Source organism: Onychomys torridus, chromosome 2 (assembly GCF_903995425.1).
Source record: "Onychomys torridus chromosome 2, mOncTor1.1, whole genome shotgun sequence".
NCBI lineage: Eukaryota > Metazoa > Chordata > Mammalia > Rodentia > Cricetidae > Onychomys > Onychomys torridus.
Window position 1 is genome coordinate 64,684,874 of NC_050444.1, and position 21,884 is coordinate 64,706,757.

At 46.7% G+C, this 21,884-nt stretch overlaps 1 protein-coding gene across 4 annotated transcripts; it reads left to right on the forward strand.

Annotated features, from left to right (window-relative positions):
- The first annotated feature begins 255 nt into the window (after positions 1-255).
- Clta (clathrin light chain A) lies at positions 256-20,590 on the forward strand. Of its 4 annotated transcripts, XM_036178706.1 has the most exons (7): positions 256-619; positions 5,982-6,019; positions 7,373-7,490; positions 13,729-13,840; positions 18,021-18,074; positions 19,242-19,277; positions 20,211-20,590. In XM_036178706.1, the coding sequence occupies exons 1-7, from the start codon at positions 403-405 to the stop codon at positions 20,380-20,382; spliced, it is 747 nt and encodes a 248-aa protein (XP_036034599.1). In that variant the 5' UTR covers positions 256-402; the 3' UTR covers positions 20,383-20,590. The 4 variants fall into 4 exon arrangements, with proteins under 4 accessions (XP_036034599.1, XP_036034600.1, XP_036034602.1 ...); XM_036178707.1 differs by lacking the exon at positions 19,242-19,277; XM_036178709.1 differs by lacking the exon at positions 18,021-18,074.
- The last annotated feature ends 1,294 nt before the right edge of the window (positions 20,591-21,884 follow it).

The following is a 21,884-nucleotide window of genomic DNA, read 5'->3' on the forward strand; positions in this document are numbered from 1 at the left end:
CACTGAGGTCCAGGAAGACCGAGTGGTTGCGCACATCACCGCGGCCCCACACACCCACAGAAGACCGTCCCGGTCACTCCCGCTCAAGTTCTTTCTGCAAGTCCCAGCGTTTGATCAGGTGGCACTTCCGCTCGCTCCTCCCTCCGCTCCAAGTCACGAGTTGTCTTCAGGGCTCCGCCCCTCGCCAGCTGATTGGGCAGCTCTCGCCCTCTGATTGGCTGTTCCTTTTGTGGTTCGCCAACCCAACCGGATATAGAAACAGGGCTTCCGCTGCCACCTTCTCCCTCCTCTCGCTCGTCCTCCAGTAGCAGCCGCTAGCACAGTGTCCGCTGCCGGGTGCGGTGTCGGCGGGTCGGTCGGTTGGCGTCGGCTTCGGTGTCGCTGCGGTTGAGTTGGGCCGTCATGGCTGAGCTGGATCCATTCGGCGCTCCCGCCGGTGCTCCCGGTGGCCCCGCGCTGGGGAACGGGGTGGCGGGCGCCGGCGAGGAAGACCCGGCCGCGGCCTTCTTGGCGCAGCAGGAGAGTGAGATTGCGGGCATCGAGAACGACGAGGCCTTCGCCATCCTGGACGGCGGCGCCCCCGGGCCGCAGCCGCACGGCGAGCCGCCGGGGGGTCCGGGTGAGAGGGTGGCGGCGTTCGGGCGGGACGACTTGCGGGCACACTCGGGCCGGGGCGGGTCTGTGCGCTTCCGCGGGACCCGGGTTCCCGGCCGAAGCTGGAGATTATAGAGGAACGCAAAGAGGAAGCGAGACCCCGTCTGGGTCGTGCACAGACCTCCGCTGCTGCAAGGCTGCGGGCGTCGGAGTGCCTGAGTGCAGCTGGGCCCGGGCGGAGGGAGCGCAAATGCAGTGACTGTCAGGATCCGGGCCCGTTCAGTCTAACTTCACTAAGCACTGAGTGCGCTTGAAGCCTGGTTCGGAAGCCACCGCATTGGCGCAGTTTGGCCGGACTTACAGACGTGTCTGAGTCCACTCAGAAAGAACGGCTTATTGGGGAAAAGTAAGATTAATACAGTTTTTGAGACACACATGCAAACAAAAATGGCAACGTAGTTTGGCAGTTAAGACATACAAAATGTTGGGTTGTGGGGAGGAAGAGAGGAAAATAAGGAGCTCAGAAAAGACGGTCTGGCCGTACATAAAGAAACTGGGCTAGAAGTGTACGTGTTACATTGCTGAGTGTGTGGAGGCTAGGACTCCTGGCGCGTTTCTTTGGAACAGCTCTGGAAGGAAGTATAGATTCAGGAAAAGCCTGGGTTGGTCCAGACCAACCAAAGAGGAAAAAAAGATGAATGTAAAGTGGAATGTGGGCCTTTCCGCCGCAGAACTCGAGCAAAAGAGGCTCGGGTGGGTAGATGGGCGGTTTGGCCTTTGAATGTCTTAACTTGTGTGATGCTTAGGATTGTGGTGTGGGAGCAAAGATGGAGTGGGAAAGACCCATTTGTTAGTATGAGGAAGTAGGAAACACGTTAGAAAAATGACACAATGGCTTTTCATTTATCAAAAAAAAAAAAGCAGCTTGGCCTTGGGAGGTTGCACTCAGGTGTTTGGGAGGGGGGTGCCAGAGGTTCATCACCAGCTTAAGTAACTGATCGAACCCTCACTCAAAAAGTGCAATTTAAAAAGGAAATGGCCCTCTCTGAGCAGGTAGGAATATCTGCACAGGCGCGAACAAACAGCACTGAACCAGTGAGTGTGGCAGGCTTAGACGTTGGTGCACCAAATGGTGCTTTTTGTGCAATTGAGGCACAGAAATCTCAAATTACCATCCTAAGCAAGCAGAATATTTTGGGACAGAGGTGCTCCTAGTTTGCAGCCTCTGTTTTGTTTGTGTGCGAGTGTCTGTTTTTTCCTTAAAAACAAAAACAAAACAGGACACTGTAATCTCCTAGACAAGTATAGATGGGAAATGTGCTGTGCCCGGGTCTGCTGATTTTAAGTGGCAGGGGCTGTTTTCTTTGGGTGGTCTTTTGCATTTGCCTGAGAACATTTAAAATTTGCTTTTTGTCCCTATAACTTCCTTTCCTCATTTAATAGGAAACTGAATTGTAGAGAGAGATGTGACTTGGTTAAAAGGCTGAGCCTCAAGTTTACCCTGTCTTAGACTGTACTTCACTCTGTTGTAGATGTTTTAGCGTGGTGTGCTTGGGAGGAAGAAAAGCTTTGTGGGTGTTTTGGGCAGGCAAGAATTGGGAGAAGTTGGACCCCTAGTTAGAAGACAAGAGTGAGTCTACAGACAGCTGTGTTCAGTGTCAACACGTTTGGATTACTTAGCAGTGTCTGACCTATAGTAGGCCTTTAACAAATAAATGGGCAGAAAGAACCCTGTAGAGACACACAGCTTTTGGGGGTAGGCAATTTGGGAAAATAAAAGAGGAGACTGGAGCCACACCATCGGGCCTTTTGTGCAGCAAAGGGAAGGAAAGGGGTGATTGCTGACTTAGTTCCTGGGAAAGACATTTTTATGAACTAAGCATTTAATGACTTACCGCCAGATCCTGACAGTGTATTGAGGTTGGTAATAATGCAGTTTCAGCACTTCCTCCTGGGATTGGAGAACTTTCAGACCCAGTTGTGGTTGGGGTTTGGGGCTATACTATGCTGCTGGAGTGTGAACTTAGGTAGGTTCTGTAATTACTATCACTGCCCAGCCTGCCTTCTTTTCTAGCAAAGGTGCATGATGTATATTGCATAATGTTTCAGGATTCTGTTAATATGTAAGTGCTTACTGGTGTGTAGAAAGTGATCAATGAAGTCTCATGGGCGTAAGAAGAGGAGTTACTAGGCTCATAGGCTTTGGATATCCTGAATAAATTGAGAGTAGGCAGGAGCTCTGTGAGACCTCAACGTGCTCCCTCTGTGGGGCAAAGTCCTGCAGGAGATGAGCACAGGTGAGACTGAAGGCTGGGCCAAGATGTAAGTTTAGAAGTGGAGGTAGCTGGGTGAGGTGGCAGATGGTCAGGACGGAGGCGGCCCAAGGCCAGCTGCTGGAAAGTTGGTGGTGGGGCCTGGCAGGAGAGGGATGAGGAAGGGATGAGGAACTAGAGTACTGCCTTCCTGACAAGTCCATTCTCGAGGAGAGAGATGAATTTTATTGGTAGAAGTGGAAGAGCAGAGAGAATGCTGCGTTCAATATTTAACTATACTGTACATTTACTGCATATGTGCATATTTACTGCGTATTTACTTATGCCTCTGGACCATGGAGTAGCTGCCAGCTAAGCCGAAGTGTGGACCTGTTTCAGATGAGAACTGATTACTGTGCAAGTTAAGCAGTGTCTGCCCTAAGGTAGCAGGCTGTTCACTGGCTCAGCTAGGAGTCACCCCTAGGTCTGCCTGACGTTCATACACTGATGAATGCAAGTTCAAGGCGTTTTGCTCTATGAAAACGTCACTCTGGCCCTTGGTGTTTTCTTTCTTTTTGCAGGAGTGGTTGTTTGAGACAGGGTCTCTCTCTCTAGCCTGGGCTGTCCTGGAACTTGCTGTGTAAACCAGGCTGGCTGAACTCAAATCCACCTGCCTCTGTCTCTCAAGTCCTGAAATAAAAGGCATGTGCTGTTTGTTGTTCCTGGCTTGGCCCTTGTTTCTTTTGGGACTTCTTAAGATACCTGAGAAAGTTTTCTTCTGGATCATTGGAGTTAGTGTAGCTGTCCTAATTCAAGGGCCCTGCCTATAATTTCTATTGTTTTGTAGCAATAGATTGTCCTTTGACTTGGGTCATTTGATTCATGTAAGAATATTAGATCAGAACTGGAGAGATGGCTCAGTGGTTAAGATCACTGGCTGCTCTTCCAAAGGCTCTGGATTTAGTTCCTAGCATCTACATGGTGGCTGTAACTCCAGTTCATGGGGATTAGATTCCCTCTTCTGGTCCACAGACACCCATAAGCATAAAATAAGTCTTTAAAAAAGAATGTCAAAAGAATAATGTATCTAATAAAGAGCTCAAAGCATGTGCCAGAGGGTTGGGGTGAATCCTCAGACTTAAAGTACAGGATGCAAGTAGTTTATGAGGTATGGGGTGTGCATTGCTCTGGTTTTATATATGGAGTAATGGCTCTGGGCTGGAGTCTATTAACTGGACACTGTGTTAGCTGTAATATATAACCATACTGAAGGACTGGCCAGGCTAGCCACTGGAAGCTCATTCTTCTACCTTACACAAAAATAAATTCCAGGTGAACTAGAGAGACATTTTTAAAGTACCAGAAGAGGGCCAGAAGGATGGCTTAGTGGGTAAAAGTCCTCTGCTGTCAAACCTGATGGCCCAAATAAAGTATAATCTTTTTTTTTTTAGTACCAGAAGAAAGATACTATTGTGGGATAGCCTGCAGCATAAGCCCATGCAGAAATCACAAAGGAAGAGCTGGAAACATTTACATACAAATTAAGCTGTAGTTCTAAGTATTAAATGTCATAAGCCAAATTGAAAAACAAAGTGGGGTGTTGAGATTCTACTCAGTTGGTAGAGTGCTTGTCTAGTGTGCATGAAGCCCTGGGTTCAATTCCCACTAGCATATAAACTGAGTGTGGTGGCTCCTATCTGTATTCCCAACACTTGGGAGGTGGAAGCAGAGTATTAGAAGTTTAAGGTCATTCTCAACAACATAATGTTTGAGGCTAGCCTGAGCTACATTGAAAGCCTGTGTTAATTTTTTTTTTTTTAAACTTAAAAAAGCCCCACAGAAACAAAATGGGGGCTTGAGCTCAGCTGGTAAAGTGCTTCTTGCAGAGAAGCATGAGAACCTATGTTGAGATCCTAAGTCCTCATGTAAGACCTGGCTGCTGTGCTGCTGCATGCCTGTAATCCCAGAGCCGAGAGGAGCCAGGTAGACCAGCCAGCAGACCCTGTTTCCAAAAATAAGGCTGGAGAGCAATTGGAGAAGATAGCCCACAAGAACCTCTGACCTGGTACGCATAGGAGCCTGGGGAGGGAGGTGGACAAAATGGGGAAAATATTTGCAATATAATAGGATCATTAATAAAGAAAATACAGAGACCAAAAGACAGTAAAAATAGACAAATCTCAGTAAAAGAAAAAAAGTCAAGTGTAAGATATGTTATTACATCACAGGGAATAAGGACCTTCCCAATAAGCCATACCCTGTGTCCCAGCATTTCTGCAACAAAGAATTTATCAGAGGGGTGACTGACTATACCAGCCAAATACTTTTATTCACTGTTTAGTAAACATCGTTAAAACTGAGGATTTATACTACCTACCTTTTAGTTTCTTGTACAGGTTCAAGCTCACTTGGGATTTGCCCAGGCTAGCCTCATAACCCTTGATCCTCCTACCTCAGCCTCTGAGTACTGGTACTAAGGCTACAGGCATGTATCACCATGCACAGTTCAACACACACACAACACACACACACACACACACACACATACACACCACACACACACACACACACACACACACACACACACACACACACACGCATGTGTGCAGGTCAGAGGAAAGCTTGCAGGAATCTTGTTTTCTCCTACAATTTGGATCACTGGGATTGGACTCAGGGTGTCAGGCAGTTTTTAAAAAATACATGTGTATGAGTGTTTTGTCTGAGTATATGTTCCTGCACCACTAGGGTGCCTGGTACCATGGACGCCAGAAGGAGGGTGTTGGACCCTTTGGAACTGGAGTTCCAGATGGTTGGAAGCTGCCATGTGGGTGCTGGGAATCAAACCTGGGTCCTTCAATGGAGCAGCCAGTGCTCTGCCTCGCAGCCATACCCTCCCCCTTCATACCCTTCCCAACCAAAACGGTTTTCCAATTGATCCCAAGGCCTCACTGAGGCATGCGTGCTAGGCAAGCTGTCTGCCACTGAGCTATCCTGTATCCCTAGGATCAATTCTTAAAAGTTGTTAGTAACTCAGTCTCTACAGCACACAATACTGTATTCTACTGTATAATCCTTAATTCTTTGGCCCTGCATTTAAATGCCCTGATTGACAGGCTGAAATCTTATGTCTTGCAGATGCTGTTGATGGAGTGATGAATGGTGAATATTACCAGGTACAGAGTACTCTAACTATATTAAACAATAGTAGAGTGTAATTCATGTGATTTGAATTGACTGACCTAAAAAGATACCCCACTGCTGGTACATTATCTACCAAAGTGGAAAGTGGCATTGATAGGAAAAGCTTAAAAAGGAAAAGAAAAGAAATATTCTCACTATGTTGTCCTGGCTAGCCTGTTACTTGCTGTGTAGACCAGACTGGCCTTGACCAGGCTGCTTCTGCTCCTGAGTACTGGGATTAAAAGTCTGAGCTGCCACACTTGGCTTTCATTTTGCTTTTCTAGGACAAGGTCATATTGTATAGCCCATGTTGGCCTTGAACTCATGGCATTCCTCCTGCCTCAGTTTCCCAGGTATTTGGATTACAGGCATAAGCCACTGTGTTCAACTGAGAGCACTGTTTTAAAGTTTATCGAGTTTCAATGTCTTTTTTTTCTTCAAGAACTGATCCTTCGTGATGATGATGATGATGATGATGATGGCGATGGCGGCCAGTTTACATAGTGTGCCATGTACCATGTCAGACACTATAAAAGTCACTAGTGCTTTATTGTTTTGGTCTTTGTCTGAGACAAACAGAACCAGCGTGTAGCCCCGGCTGTCCTGTTATTCACTGGGTAGACCAGGCTAGGTCACCTCCCAGAACTGAGTGCTGGGATTCAGCACCAAGCCTGGCAGACACTAGAACTCTAATTCTCTTGTTGTCTTAGAGTCTGATAAGGTTAAGCTGGCTGCATAGTGTAATTCTCAGATCAGTTGGCAGCTATGAGGTTTAGTCAGCTTGTTAGTTAGTGGCTCTCAGTCTTACCCACACAGAGACGTGTTCTTGTGCCCTCTGACTCACGGTTACCACCTTCTCTATTCCTTCCCTGGTTTGACTGTGGTTGTGCATTTTCTTTTGGGTTCTTTCTTAGGATTTCCTGTTGGATTAGATGGTATTAAATGACTTTCCTTCATGATAAAATAGCATTCGAAGTCTTGGGCTCTAGACTTGGCTTTGCTGTGTTCTTTTTTGGAGATAACACATAATCTCTCTGTCAAGTGAAGAAATGAGCAGATAAGTTTCCTAATATGTCCCTTACCCACACAACCTCAGCTTTCCTGTCACCTACTTGCATCCCACTTACTAACAGACACAACTACACTCCTCCCTCAGTAGAGTGCAAGGATTCATCAAGTAAAGCTTGAAGCTCTGATGGCTTGTAAGGGTCTGCTGTTGCTTTGAGCTAGCAACCCTTAACGTCTTAGGACAGCTGGCCATGCTGTGTGCTTGAGGTTCTAATTTTTATGAAGAACATTCAGGAAGGCATTTGGGCACTGATGAGTATATTATTGTTTTGTGTTAGGAGAGTAATGGTCCAACAGACAGTTATGCAGCTATTTCAGAAGTGGATCGATTGCAATCAGAGCCTGAAAGTATCCGTAAATGGAGAGAAGAGCAGACGGAGCGCTTGGAAGCCCTTGGTAAGGAATCCTGTTTTCCTTTGGGTGTCTGTTTTCAGTGGAGTGCTTGAGCTGGGCTCTACTTTTATCCCTTTTAAGATTATATTAGCCATAGTATCCTTGTCTAGTCTTGGGGAAGTTGTATTTGTCAGTCTGAAGGGCACAAGGCCACTGACATGGATGTGCTTCATCATAGGCTGTTACATGAGAACACAGTAGTAGGAAGTCAGCTTACCCAGGAAAAGCCCTGTATTTGAAGTAAAAGGCTAAGTTAGAATTTGCTCTTACTGTGTGGACACTTGGTTCAGCTCTTTCTCATTCTGTTAGCATCTGAAGGGAAACAGTGTTACCTCAAGCTGAGTGCTATTTACAGGCTTTATGGAGACCTGAGGTATTGTCCTGTGAGTGACATTCACAGTTCATTCATCATTTGAAAGATAATCAAATGTTAGGAAATGTGTTAGTAACTTGCCGTTGCTGTGATGACACAGTATAAAATCGGTGTAAAAGAGGAAGGTTTAATTTGGCTCTCAGTTCAGAAATAGACCACTGGCTTTACTACTGCCAAGTCTGGTGAACAGAGGAAATCTTTACCTCAGGGCAGCTAGGAAACAGCCTGGGAGGCCAAGGACAACATAGACCTCTAAAGACTGCACAGCCATCACTTCAGGCCTTAGCGATATCTGTTACCACCACCTCCCAGTGGTCCATTCAGTTGTGAATCAATCATGGATTGATCCAATCATTAGGTTAGATCTCTTGTGGTCCAGTCACTTTCCACCAAATAGCACATGAGCCTTTTTTTTTAAGGTTCACAAATGAATTTATGTGTTTAAATGTTTTGGCTACATGTGTGTCTGGTGCTCGATGGGTAGACCAGGCTAGCCTGGATCTCAGAGATCTTGCTTGCCTCTGCCTACTGAATGCTGAGATTAAAGGCCTGCACCATCATGCTCAGCTCTTAGATGATTTTCATTGTGTATATGTGTGTGTGTGTACTTCATTTATTTTTAGATTTGTTTTTTATATTTTGTGTGCATAGTGGTTTGCTTACGTGTGTGTATATGTATCATATGTGCGTCTGATGCCTTCAGAGGTCCGAAGAGGGTGTGAGATCCCTTGGAATTGGGATGGGTGGGTATTAGCCACCATGTGGGTGCCATGAACCTAACATGGGTCTGCTGTAAGAGCAAGTGCTCTTAACTACTGAGACATCTCTCCAGTCCTGTGTGTATGCTTTTTTTTTTGTGTGTGTGGGTGGTTCAAGACAGGGTTTCTCTGTGTAGCCCTGGCTGTCCTGGAACTCACTCTGTAGACCAGGCTGGCCTTGAACTCACAGAGGTCTGCCCGCCTCTGCCTCCTGAGCACTGGAATTAAAGGCGTGCGCACCACCTCCACCTCTGTGTGTATGCTTTATAGAGCTATTTGCACATACTCCTTTTGTTTTGACTGATCTATCATACAGACTAACTTTCTTTTTTCCGAGACAGGGATTCTCTGTGTAGCTTTGCGCCTTTCCTGGATTTCGCTCTGTAGACCAGGCTGGCCTTGAACTCACAGAGATCCGCCTGCCTCTGCCTCCCGAGTGCTGGGATTAAAGGCGTGCGCTACCACTGCCCAGCCAGACTTTTTAATTCTGTAACTCTAGAAATAATTGCATTCTTCATGTACCCACACTAGCAGTAGGTTTCTCCCAGAACACTGACCTAGTGAAAACATGACTTCTTATTTTTCAGATGGGGTAATTGACACCTGGAAATAGGAAAGAACGTGACCCAAATAACCTAACCAGTTAATGCCAGATCTATTATCCCTAGCACAGTTTCAAAGCTTTTAAAACAAAGAGTGACCCTGAATAGCAGTACCTGACTGTCCTTTATTCAGTGGAAATACTTGCTATTTATATTTTTGGCCAGTTTGGTCCTTGTTTTTAATAAAGTTTGTGCTGTGTATATAGCAATACACAATATAGTAGTCTCGGACCACATGTGGGTATTCAGGTGCTTGTGACTGGAATTCAGAAGCACAGTTTTAGTAAGCTTACACTCCAGTGGCAGTGTGTGGCTGGAAGCTACTGTATGAAAGTGCAGCTGTAGATGAAAACAGGCTGCCAGGTGTCTTAGCAGTTACAGTCTTTGCTGCTTGTTTGTGTGTGTCTTTACTGAAGGCTTAGAAGCAGAGTCTGTCTTCACAGACAGAATAAGTTTTGGTGCTAGGAAATTCCTCTTTTAAAACATCATCAAGTTTGTACGTTGACCTATTTGAAGAATTTTCTTAATTCAACTTGAGAGGTCTCCCCCACCTCCACCACAGAGCCTCACAGTTAGCCATGCTTGGCCTGACATTTGTTGTAGAACCAGCCTGGCTCTCAATCATGATCCTCCTGAGTGCAGAGGTCACAGGTGTGCATTACCACTCCCAGCTCAGGGTGGCTTCCTGCGGGCAGTCAAACATTCGGCCTTGTATTCCAGTCAGATTGTCCTCAGATCGGGGCTTCTCCAGTTTCACCGCTTTCTCTGCAAGAGCTGTTAAAATAGAGGACCCAGGATGGCCGCGGAGCTCGTGGCTGTGTTCTCAGATGTCTTCCTGAAAGGCGCAGCGAGGGTGGCTGGGCACGAAGGTGGCTGTTAGTGTGCCTTGCTCTCCGAGGGGACTCTTCCTTTCTGTCCAACTCATGCTTTGCATCTCTGTCCCACCAGGCTAAACACTAAGGATTCTGAGTTACTTCCAGTAGTAGTACATCCTAATCTGTAAATTTGTCCTCTTACAGATGGCCACTGTTTTTACTTCAGTTAGACTAATCCTTCTTAGAAAAATGTCCGTATATTCTAATCCCAATATTTAATAAAAAATCTATATGCTGGCTGTGTGATACGAACCTATAATATAGCACTGGAGAGACACAAGTTTAAGGCCAGTCTGAGCTATAGAGAAAGTTACTGTCCATTTTGGGTTACCTAATGAGACTCTAAAAAGAGAAAGACAGCCTTTTTTTTTTTTTTTTTTTTTAGGGTTTGTTTTTTTTTTTAGGGTTTTTTTTTTGTTGTTGTTGTTGTTGTTTTTGTTTTTTTTTCTTTCAGAGCTGAGGGCCTTGGCACTTGCTAGGCAAGCGCTCTACCACTGAGCTAAATCCCCAACCTGACAGCCTTTTTTTTTTTTTTTTTTTTTTTTTAAAGACAGAGTCTCTCTTTTATGTATCTCTTGTATCCCTGACTGTCCTGGAACTTGCTTTGTAGACCAGGCTGGCCTCAAACAGAGATCTGCCTGCCTCTGCCTCCCTAATGCTAGGATTAAAGGTGTGTGCCATTATACCCAATCCTAACAAAAATAATTTTTTTAATTCATTTTACAAACCATACCAACCACAGATCCCTTTCATCCTTCTTCCCGCTCCCCCTCTCCCCTACCTAGCCCCACACCACCACTCATCCCTTCCCTCCAAAAGTGTAAGTCCTCCCATGGAGGGGACAGCAAAAGCCTGCTACATTCAGTTGAGACAGGACCCAGCCCCTCCCCCTTACCTCAAGGGTGAGCAACCATAGGTGATGGGATCCAGAAAGCCAGCTCATGCACCAGGGATAGAGGTTCTGATCACATGGCCAGGGGCCCTCAAATAGACCCAGCTATACAACTGTCTCTGTATGCAGAGGATCTAATCCAGTCCCATGCAGGTTCTACCACTGTCTAAAGTTGGTGAGTTCCTGTGAGCTTGGTTCAGCTGTCTCCGTAGATTCCCCATCATGATCTTGATGCCCCGTGCTCATAGAATCTCTCTTCCCTCTCTTTGACTGGAATCCCGGAGCTCGGCCTGGTGCTTGGCTATAGATCTCTGCATCTGCCTCCATCAGTTACTGGATGAAGGCTCTATGATGACAGTTAGGGTATTTACCAGTCTGATAACCAGGGTAGGCCAGCTCAGGCACCCTTACCACTATTGCTAGTAGTCTAAGCTGGGGTCATCCTTGTGGATTCCTGGGAATTTGCCTATCACCAGGTTTCTCCCTATCCCCATGATGTCTTCCTCTATCAAGGTATCTCTTTCATTGCTCTCCCACATGAAAATAATTTTAATGATCATTAGAATACATAGAAAGGATATATTCCAATCCAAGAACACTTAAAATTTTTTTTAATATTTTCCTTGTGTGTGTGTGTGGTGAGTGCACACACTTGCTATGACATGTGTGTGGAGGTCACAAGATAGCTTAAAGGAGTTGGCTCTTCCCCTGTGAGGATCCAGAGATTGAACTCGGGTCAACAGGCTTGCACAGTGAGTGCTTTTACCCACTGAGCCACCTTGCCAGCCCAAAAAGGACTTTTTGGGGGTAATTCTACTTTGCATCTAGGTTTGGTAGTAGTTTTTCAGTTCCTTGAAGCTCACATGGCTTCACTAACTTCTAGAATCTGATAGCAGTATAGTTCATCCTCTGTTCTCAGTGTGCTGTGGACTGACCTTCAGAAGGTTTCTGGCTATATATTAGTCTTTAGTGGAATCTCCAACTAAATGAGTCTCCTGCAAATGCTAGGCCTGATCATTGAAACTTGGTGATGACTCCTGTCACCAGGCCATTACAGCCAGATGCAGCCTTGTGCTGATTGTTACTGCATTTCTTGCAAGGGTCATAAAATGCCAGGGAATGCTTTCTTTCTCTTCAGATCATTACTTGGTGCCTCCCTGCTTTCTACTCTCCTTCTCCAAGATAACTGACTACAGCTTGGACTCTTGCTCTGGACTTTGAGAGCTCGCTGGATTACAGTAGCCTTGATGGTCACATCATGTGATTATTTCCAGGCTTGCATAATGAAGTAAGTCAAGTGCGAGCTTGAGAGCAGACTAGGTCTTTGCCCACCCCCTAGCTGTAGCAAGTGCACTCAGCTTTCTGAGGCGATTTTTTTGTTGTTGTTTTTATTTTGTTTTTTTTCCCCCTCACTGCTGAAAATGGACCTAGAATTTATGTTCTTGGAAGTATTGTACAGATTGAGATGCATGTACATCTGCTGGAGAGGATATCCTTAAAAACGTGTGTGACTGTTAGAGTGAGTTCAAGTGCCAGTGCACCACTGGCTGTGAGAATACTCTCTCACCTGTGACAGATGATCGTCAACTAAACATTTTCGGAAAACCACATTTAATCTTAGGAAAGTTCACATTGGAACTGGAAGGATGGCTCAGTGGTTAAAAGCACTTGTTTTCAGTTCCCAGCACCTACATGGTAGCTCATAATTGCCTGTAACTCCATCTCTACAAGTTCTCATGCCTTCTGGCCTCTGGGTACCTGCATTCTCGCACGCACATACAAATAAAATTTAAAAACTTAGAGAAAAGCTGGGCAGTGGTGGTGCACGCCTTTAATCCCAGCACTCGGGAGGCAGAGGCAGGCGGATCTCTGTGAGTTCGAGGCCAGCCTGGTCTACCAAGTGAGTTCCAGGAAAAAGGTGCAAAGCTACACAGAGAAACCCTGTCTCGAAAAACCAAAAAAAAAAAAAAAAACCTTAGAGAAAAGAAACTTCCTGTTTGAGAGTCCAGCTAGGAAACCTGCATGTGTGGCTCTTCTCACTGCCCTGAAGCTTTTGGGTAATTGTTAATAGTGACCCTGTGTCCTTGCCAGTGCAGCACCTCCATTCCTGCTTGCTATCACAGCTGACTTGCAAACTAACCGCGCCCTGAGCTGGAGGAGGTATTTTGTGGTTCTGTATCCTGGCATTAAATCTTTAAAAAAAAATGACGGATTACTGTGGCTGTGGACCATATACAGTTTGTGAGAAGAGCAGAAGATACTGTTCAGTTGGGAGAGTGTTTGCCTAGCATGCAGAGTCCTGAGGCTAGTCCCCAGCACAGCACAAAATTGGGCACAGGTGTACATGTCTATAGTCTAGCACTTGGGAGGTGGAATCAGGAGAACCAGAAGTTTAGGGTCCCCCTGGGCTATATGAAATCCTGGCTCAAAAAAAGAAAAACATTGTATGTATGTCTGTGCTGGTGCATGTGTGAAGTACTTGTAGAGGCCAGAAGAGGGTGTGGGATCTCCTGGAACTGGAATTACAGGTGGTTGTAAGCCACATGTGATATGGGTGCTGGAATTGGAACCTGGGCCCCTGGAAGAGCAGAGCTGAGCAGAGCCAAGCAGAGATTTCCCCAGCCTAGACGTACACATATATTCCCATACTTAGGTAAATTCAGTAAGACCAAAATATTACATGTTGAAATGAACTTAAGTGTTCCTTTCCCTCAGTTGTATTCTTTTCTCTCCCTTAAAAGATGCCAATTCTCGAAAGCAAGAAGCAGAGTGGAAAGAGAAAGCAATAAAGGAGCTGGAAGAATGGTATGCGAGACAGGATGAGCAGCTACAGAAAACAAAAGCAAACAACAGGTCAGTCCACTGGGCTCCTCAGACTGAATCCAGTCCATTTGCCAGCACACAGTCTAGGTTCTTGGTGTGCCTGCCTTCATAGGAAAGAAAGGCTTTGGCCGATTTGGAAGAAACTGCTAGAAACAGATGCTGCAAGTCTCCTGGGTCTTATGAGCATAATTCAGCCTGGATTGAGTTTGGCCCTTAAACTGGGCTTAGTTTCATCAGCTATAACGGTGTGATCTGGGGAGGTTAGTGCTGGAGAACTCTGAGATGAAAGGTCAGTTGCAGAGTCTCATTACTTTGGAGACAATTACAGACTAACTTCTGCCACATTCCTTAAATGTAGCACTGCCCTCCTAAAGAGGCTTCGAGAGGGTCCTTAGCATGGGCATGCTCTCTAATTAGGTACTTCAGGATGTTCCAGCATGGACTACAGAATTAAGGGTTCCCTGGCTACTATCTGTGCTTAAGGACTTGAGTTGGTTTCCTAAAAATGGTGTTTTCAGAATACATTTTTCACTTCCTGAAAGTTAATAGTGTAGGGAGAAAACACTCATTTTCCTTTATTACCAAGCAGTAGTTGTTGTATGCACTCACTTCTTAGGAGCCCTTCCTTGGAATATCTTCCTTCTTGGAGGTAGCCTAGGGAGATAGTTGTAGTATATAGCTCCTGCAGGCAAGGCAGGTTAGCTTACTTTCTGTTACCCATGTCACCCATTTTAATGTTTAAAAAACAAAAACAAAACCCTAGGCCGACTAGGCAGGGCCTAAGTTGGTTTCTATGGGTTGGGTCTGGTGCTGCTTTTGGGCAGCTCTTAGATGGAAATCTGTCAGAAAGATGTACCTAACCCCTTCACCAGCCATCTGATGCTGTTGTGAGGCAGCCGGACAGACAGAATAGATGGGCTCTTCGATGACAGTCCTCTAAAACCCCTTTGATGCCAGGCCCAGGCCTCCGAACCTGGTCATTTCTCTGAGGGACACACTCTAGAACAGCGCCTCCAGGTTCCAGTTGAAGTTCTCTGTCAAGTAGGGCAGAAACTACCGTCTGGTCAGGCTTAGTCGCCAGGGGAGGGCTGCCATCCAGCTGCTCTGCGCTTCTGCTGTGCTGGTGGGAAATGCCCACAGTGCCAGGCTTCGCTCTTCTTTTTTGCCTCCTCAAGATGATTCCCCTCTAGGTTCAAGTCTGGATCTGTAGTAAAGAAGGCTGCTGTGCTGTGGTGACATCCCCTAGGAGAAGCTGCCTCAGCCCCTCATGTGCTCTGAAGTACTTGGGCCAAATGCACTAACTCTTCCTGCACCAGGTCCTCACGCTTCAGCCACTTGACAGATTTTCAGACTTAATAATGAATATATTGGGAACAGAAGTCTTTGCTTACTCCCTTTATCTAAAGGAATACTCCATGTCTGTTGTTGGTACTTAACCTGGGGTTCTGAGCTTGTAGCCAGACTGTAGTACTTTACTTGTCTTGCAATTGTAGACAATTGAATTGCCTGATCCTCCCAAGCTCCAGAGAAAAGATTTTCATGAAGTGTTAACATAACGCTGTTGTTACAAACCAGCTCACATGCCTTGTAAAAGCTGCTCACAGGCTTGCATAAAGCTGGAGGTATGCTCGCCAGCCATCTCCACAGTCCTAGGACAGGATTTGGTTTTCCTCCTTTAGTCCAATAGTTTTGTTTTGATTTGATTTTTTTTTTTAATTGAGATGGTCTCTATGTAGTCTGGGCTGTCCTGTAGCTCACTATGGTGAGCTCCATCTGGTGGCTGGCCTCCAACTCACAGAGACCCAGCTGCTTCTGCCTCTGGATTGCGGGGGATTGCTGCCACCGGGCTTCCAGTGATTCTTCAGAGTCAGAGGATGGCAGTTAGGCATCGCAGATCATTTGAAGGGCATGGAATGGAGCTCAGTGGTAGAGAGCACTTGCTAACATACACAAGACCCCATGTTCAGACCGCAGCACCAGAGTGAAGGAGGAGGGAGATCAAGCCGTTTGTGCTACCACAATCCCACATTCGGAAGGCTGAGACAGAAATGAATGTTTGAGGCTAGCCTGGGAGCAAGTCCAGGCCTGGTCCTGTAGAGTGGGGTACAGAAGAGTCAGCAGACAGGAGGGGTCTTTGTTCCCATGTCGATGGTACTGTGTTGTCAACGCCAAACTGCCTGTCCCTTTATCCTGAGTCATTCAGTAGAGTCAGAACAGCGGTTGTCTCCTGCAGTTCATTCATGGAGGACAAGCCTACAACAACTCCCTTCCTAGGAAGAAGGGAAGCATCCTCCATGTTGGAGGTCTCTTACTGTGGGCCTTCTAGCTCTACTACAGCCTGAAAACATTGGAGGAACTTCATTATTTTTAGCAGTGGTAGACTTCTTTCCCATGTCCACTGTGGAGCTATTTATAGAATGGAGTTCTGAATTGTTATTTTAGGCCCATGGAGCTTGTCCTGTGGTCAGGCATTCCTCTCCCCTTTCCCAGGCTTCCCTGAGCTCTCTTACAGTGCTGATTCCAGGTCCGCCTTAGGCTGGGAGAAAAACAAACCGGTGGGGTGCCTGGGTTTGCTCTGGATAGTTGTTTGTCCTTCAGAGGCCCTGCCTGTCACTGACCAGCCCTTTAGTTTTGGGGCTAGTTGCAAAAAGGCAGAGCCTGACAGAGAAGCCTGTGTTGTCAAGTGATCCCTTGGAGCATTAAAGCTTTATTCTCCTCCAGTTGGAGTGAGGCAGAGTTGTGATGGATTAGGCTAAGCCCTTCTGTAAACTAAAAGGATTAGTGTACAGGCTGCCTGCCCTGTGCCTCTCACTCACTCACAGCAGCCGTACCCCGCTGAGTCACTGAGTCACAGCCAGGCTGCTCCTTTTGCTTTCTTTAAATTCCCACAAATACCTTCTGTGTAGAGAAGTAGGAAAGAGTAAAAGGGTCTGTGTGCACTTTAAAAGTAAACTGAAACTCCATTGAAGGTGTAGGTTAGTCAGTAGTGATCCATAGGATCGGTGAGGCTCTGAGCTGGATCCACAGTGGATGTGATAGAGCATACTCATAATCCCAGCATTCCTAGGATTGGGGATGTGGAGGCAGGAGGATCAGAATTTCAAGGTCATCTGCATCTACTTAACAAGTTTAAGTCCAGCCTGGGCTACCTGAAACCCTGTATCAAAATGAACTAAACTAAAAATGTAAGTTACTAGAATTTACCTTCAGATAAATGTGTGCTTCAGTTAATGAGTGAATATGATTGCCCTTGAAAAATGACCCAGCTCATTGCTGCTGCCTCACTCTTGGGAAGCCAAGGCAGGGGGGTTGCAAGTGAGTTCTTGGCTAGCCAGGGCTACAGTGTGAGACCCTGTCTCAAAAAAACAGGCATTTCCAGTTTTTCATCCTAAAACAAGCTGGTAAGGCTGGGGTTATTTGCAGTATGCCTCTGGACACCTGTATCCCTGGTTAGTCCAATTCTGTCATTTGATGCACTTCCACTTGGGCACACATGTTACGACTTGGCTACACTTTGTCAAAGCCAGCCAAGACTGACATAGGGTTTAGAAACTGTCCTGGTTTCCTGAGCATAACAGAGGCCTGGGGCAAGAGTCCACACTAGCTTCCACTTCACTAGACCAGCTGCTTTTATCTTAAGACTGACAGTTTGTAACAGCCACCAGCAGTTTATTCCACCAAGCTAGTGTTGGGAAGCAATGACCGGGACCAAGATTGGGTATTAAATCTTTGGGCTGTGCTCATCTGTTGTTTGGCAGTATTCATACCCAGTGGTACTTACTGAGGCTGGCAGAAAGGCCGCTTGCCATCCTGAGCTTGGAAACGACTGTAATTTATTGTAAGTAAAGTGCATGTACTACGTCTCTGAGCCGCAGTCACCTTACCCTGGAGTAGGGTGAGGACACTGGCAGCATACATAGCTGGTGATGGCTGAGGTGTGTGGAGTCACATGGAACCCATAGTTTGCTGGTAAGGCCCAAAGCTGAAGCTGGAGTGCTGTCTTGTGGAGAGCCCGTGAAGGCCAGCTTCCAAGATGCCTCTGCACTGGAGTGTCCACTGCTGGAAGCCCCCTGGGGTTAGAATGGAGCCTTGGGAGCAGCAACCCAGGGCGCCGTCACACCTCTATTGTGGATTTTAGATGTTTCTGCTTCTCAATGTTTTCTCTTTTTTCCTGCCTGCTTGCCTGCCTTTTGGACTTCTTGCTGTCTAGGGTGGCAGATGAAGCTTTCTACAAACAACCCTTCGCTGACGTGATTGGTTATGTGTATGTTGCAAAACTAATTCATTTTCTTGTTTTGGTTCTTTTTGTTTAGAGTTAATGCTCCTTTTTGTCACAAGTTGCTTTGCTTTTTAAAATATTTCACATTGGCTCTGTGGGGCTGCTTGACAGTTGATAAGCTAGATATGACCATTGCTAATCTTGTAGAATTATCACTCCACACGTTCCCTGGTGACCATTTGCTTACTTGGGATCCTGGAGGGAAGCAAGCTTTCAAAACATGGTCCTTCATGATCTGTCTGGGAAGGGTCTGGGGCTTGGATGGCTCTGACCTCCTGTGGTTGCTGCCACTGGTACTGCTCCAGGCCCTGTCGCCTGCCTGTCTGCCTAAGATGGGAAGGTGGGTCTCCCACATGGAGAGGTGATGACCCAAGATGGTAGGAACCCATGGACTGCAGCTCCATATTGTGGAGTTTGGGACAGGGAGGGGGTGCTCTGCCTTGTCAATTCTTGATCCTTCAGGAATGTGAGGTGAGTGTTGCTCACTCAGGCAAAGTGGGTACCTGTCACTGTTTTGCTCTGGCCTTAGATAGTAGAAATTGCTCATTTAGTGGTTAGCTTCTGGTACCCTGTCTCCTAACCTAGCACAGACACCCCTGCTGTGAGGTCAAGATAGTCAAAAAGTGTCCAATAAGAACGTCTTCATCCACCCCCCCCCCCCCAGTCTTTCCTGGAAAAGCTTTTTTTGTTTTTAATAGGGATCCTTGTTAATGAAAACAGTATTGCTGAGGACTTGGAAATAGTCCTGATAGTCCTGATTTCCTTTTTACAGCAGAATTAAGGATAAAAACAGCAACCACTTGTGAAGATGGGTGCTAGCTGGAGAGCCTCGTAGGGTAGGGCCCATCAGCCTGAGATCAGGGCCACCTCATTAGAAAGACCGGGAGAGCTTGCAGAGAGACTTATGAAATGCTGGACTTACAGGTGGTGTTTGATTTGACTTTTACACTCTTTGGAGTAGAAATGGAGACTGGAAAGGTTGAGTCTGGGTTTGCTGGACAGCAGGGTGGCCCAGCAAAGCCAGCTGCACGTTCCCAGGCATAGGTAGAGCGGCAAGGGCATGTCTAGCTTACTGCCCATCTGCATTGAGCTCATTCTCATTTTCTATATCTGACCTAAAGTTTCTCCTTGTTTCTTTTCTCCACCTTTAAGCACAAACATAAACCATCCTTGCTACAGCCTAGAACAGTTAAGTAAACCTTTCCACTGCCCCTAACTGTGTGTGCCATGAAGTCATAGTGTTGTAGTGGCTCTGGGCTTCAGCAGTGTTGCCACGGTCATCCCTGTGATGGTCCACCCTGTCCCCACAGACCAGTCATCTCCATTGCTTTTGCTTTGCCCGTGATGCTTGTTGGAGTAGATGACATACATGTGTCTTCCCGCTTCTACCACTGTCCTTTGGGCTTGTGCTCTGCCAGGCAGGCCCCACTGTGGGTGGGCCAATAGTGATGTGAAAGAATGTTGGAGTGGCATCCTGCCAAAAGCAGCTCATGTTGGCTCTCCTGCCAGGGTACTTTACTCCCTGAGTGGCACCAGGCACTTGGCTGGAGAGCAAAATGGCAGACTTTTGGCTGAACTGGTGAACGTCCTAGCAAACCCCTTCCAGAATGGCTTTAGTCTCTAGTGCCTGCTAGCATGGGGCTTGGTCTTGAATGCCTTTTGCTCTGCCCTGTTTCTCTCCAGCCTTAGGAGTAAGTTTCGGGCTCTTGGGCAATGATCCAGGGGCTTTTTAGAAGTCTCACTTTCCTTGAACCTCAGTGTAGCGCAGCACAAGCTACTCTGCAAGCCCCGGTCAGCCTGCTGCTTTGTTCTTGTGCTGCATAGGTGGCCAAGGACGTGCTTTCTCATGCGCTGAGACAAAGACAGCCATAGGGACGGACTGAGCCCTGAACCAAACACCTGTATTCCACCATTTCATATAGCAGCCTGGCTACCTGTACCGAGGAGAGTTGGCCACGTGTCTGTCTGCCCCTGCTTCTGACCTGAGCCAGGGGCTGATACACTCATGCCCCTGAGTCAAAAGAGACAATCACTTACTTTGTAGCAAGTTGTAGCAAGGCAGCCACCAGATTGCTCAAAGGTTTTTTAAGTTAAACCAACATACTTTGTTATTGTTTCCAGGGCAGCAGAAGAAGCCTTTGTAAATGACATCGATGAGTCATCCCCAGGCACTGAATGGGAGCGGGTGGCCCGCCTGTGTGACTTTAACCCCAAGTCCAGCAAACAGGCCAAAGATGTCTCTCGCATGCGCTCAGTCCTCATCTCCCTGAAGCAGGCCCCCCTGGTGCATTGAAGAGCTACCCTGTGGAAACACTACGTCTGCAATATCTTAATCCTACTCAGTGAAGCTGTTCACGTAATTGGATTAATTATGTTGAGTTCTTTTGGACCAAACCTTTGTCTTTAGAGTTGATCATTGTTTGTGATTGCATGTTTCCTTCAACTGTGTTCTCCCTGGCATTCAGAGAAGAGAGGGGAGGAGGAGGAGGAGGAGGAGGAGGGGGAGGAGGAGGAGGAGGGGGAGGAGGAGGAGGAGGAGGAGGAGGGATGGATGCTCCTGACAGCAGCCTCACCCCATGCTTTTGTGCATTATTCTGAGAATAAATTTCTGTTTCAAACATTATACATGAAGCATCTTTATTGATCTCGAAATGGTGCTGCAGCGTGGGGGCAGGCTTAAAGGGGTAAGAGTGATTCTCAAGTACTTCTGGGGCTGAGAAGGCACAGCCATTGGTCATCTACCCTCAAACCATAGTAACTCCAAATTTCTGGTGTGTGGGGGTGGAATGGGAGTACTGGAGAGTGGACCTAGGGACCTAGGGTCTTAGGTGTACTGGTAAGTGTGCTACCACAGCCCCATCAACACCCATTTTTTACTTTTTGAGATGGAGATGGGGTCCAATTTAAGAACATTTAAAGGCCCCTCCATAATGCCTTACTCCTCTCCCCGACCCTAGAACAGCTTGGTTTGGGTACTGTCGACATGCCATTGTCTGGGTTTCTTTCTTTTTTAAAGAGTTATTTATTATGTATGCAGTGCTCTGTCTGCATGTACACCCACTGACCAGAAGAGGGCACCAGATCTCATTACAGATGGTTGTGAGCCACCATGTGGTTGCTGGGAATTGAACTCAGGACCTCTGGAGGAGCAGCCAGTGCTCTTAACCTCTGAGCCGTCTCTCCAGCCCCTTGTCTGGGTTTCTTGCAGGCAGTGTGACAGCTCGCATCTGAAATGTCCAGATGAGAGACTAGAGCAGAAGTGATGGCATGTGAGTCCCAAGGCTAGATTGTAAAGGCACATAGGGCTGACGTATTCAAATTTTCTGTCTGGTAACCCTGGGCCACTACATGAAAAGCTCTACTGCCATGGAGCCACCATGCAGCAAGGAAACCCAAGTTCACCTGGACACCACCCAGGAGATGCGTAAGGAAGAGTAGCGCTTTGTTTCAGCTCTAGCTACTAGCTACAAGTGCAGGACTTTGGGGCCAGACCTGCTGAGCAAAGCCCTTCCCAACTGCTGATCCACAGACACCATAGATGGGGTTACTGCTGCTTGGAATCCTTTGCATCTTTCTTTGGTTACACAGCATTAACAATTCTTATTTAACCACATGTAGCTTCATAAGAGGAGGAAATGAGGGAATAGGCTGGCCACGAGGCACAGGCCTTTCATCCCAGGACTTGGGGAAGCAGAGGAAGGTTGATCTCCTGAATTTGAGGCCAACCTGGTCTACACAGTGAGTTACAGGCCCACCAAGGCTGCACAATGAGACCCTGCCTTAAAAAAAAAAAAA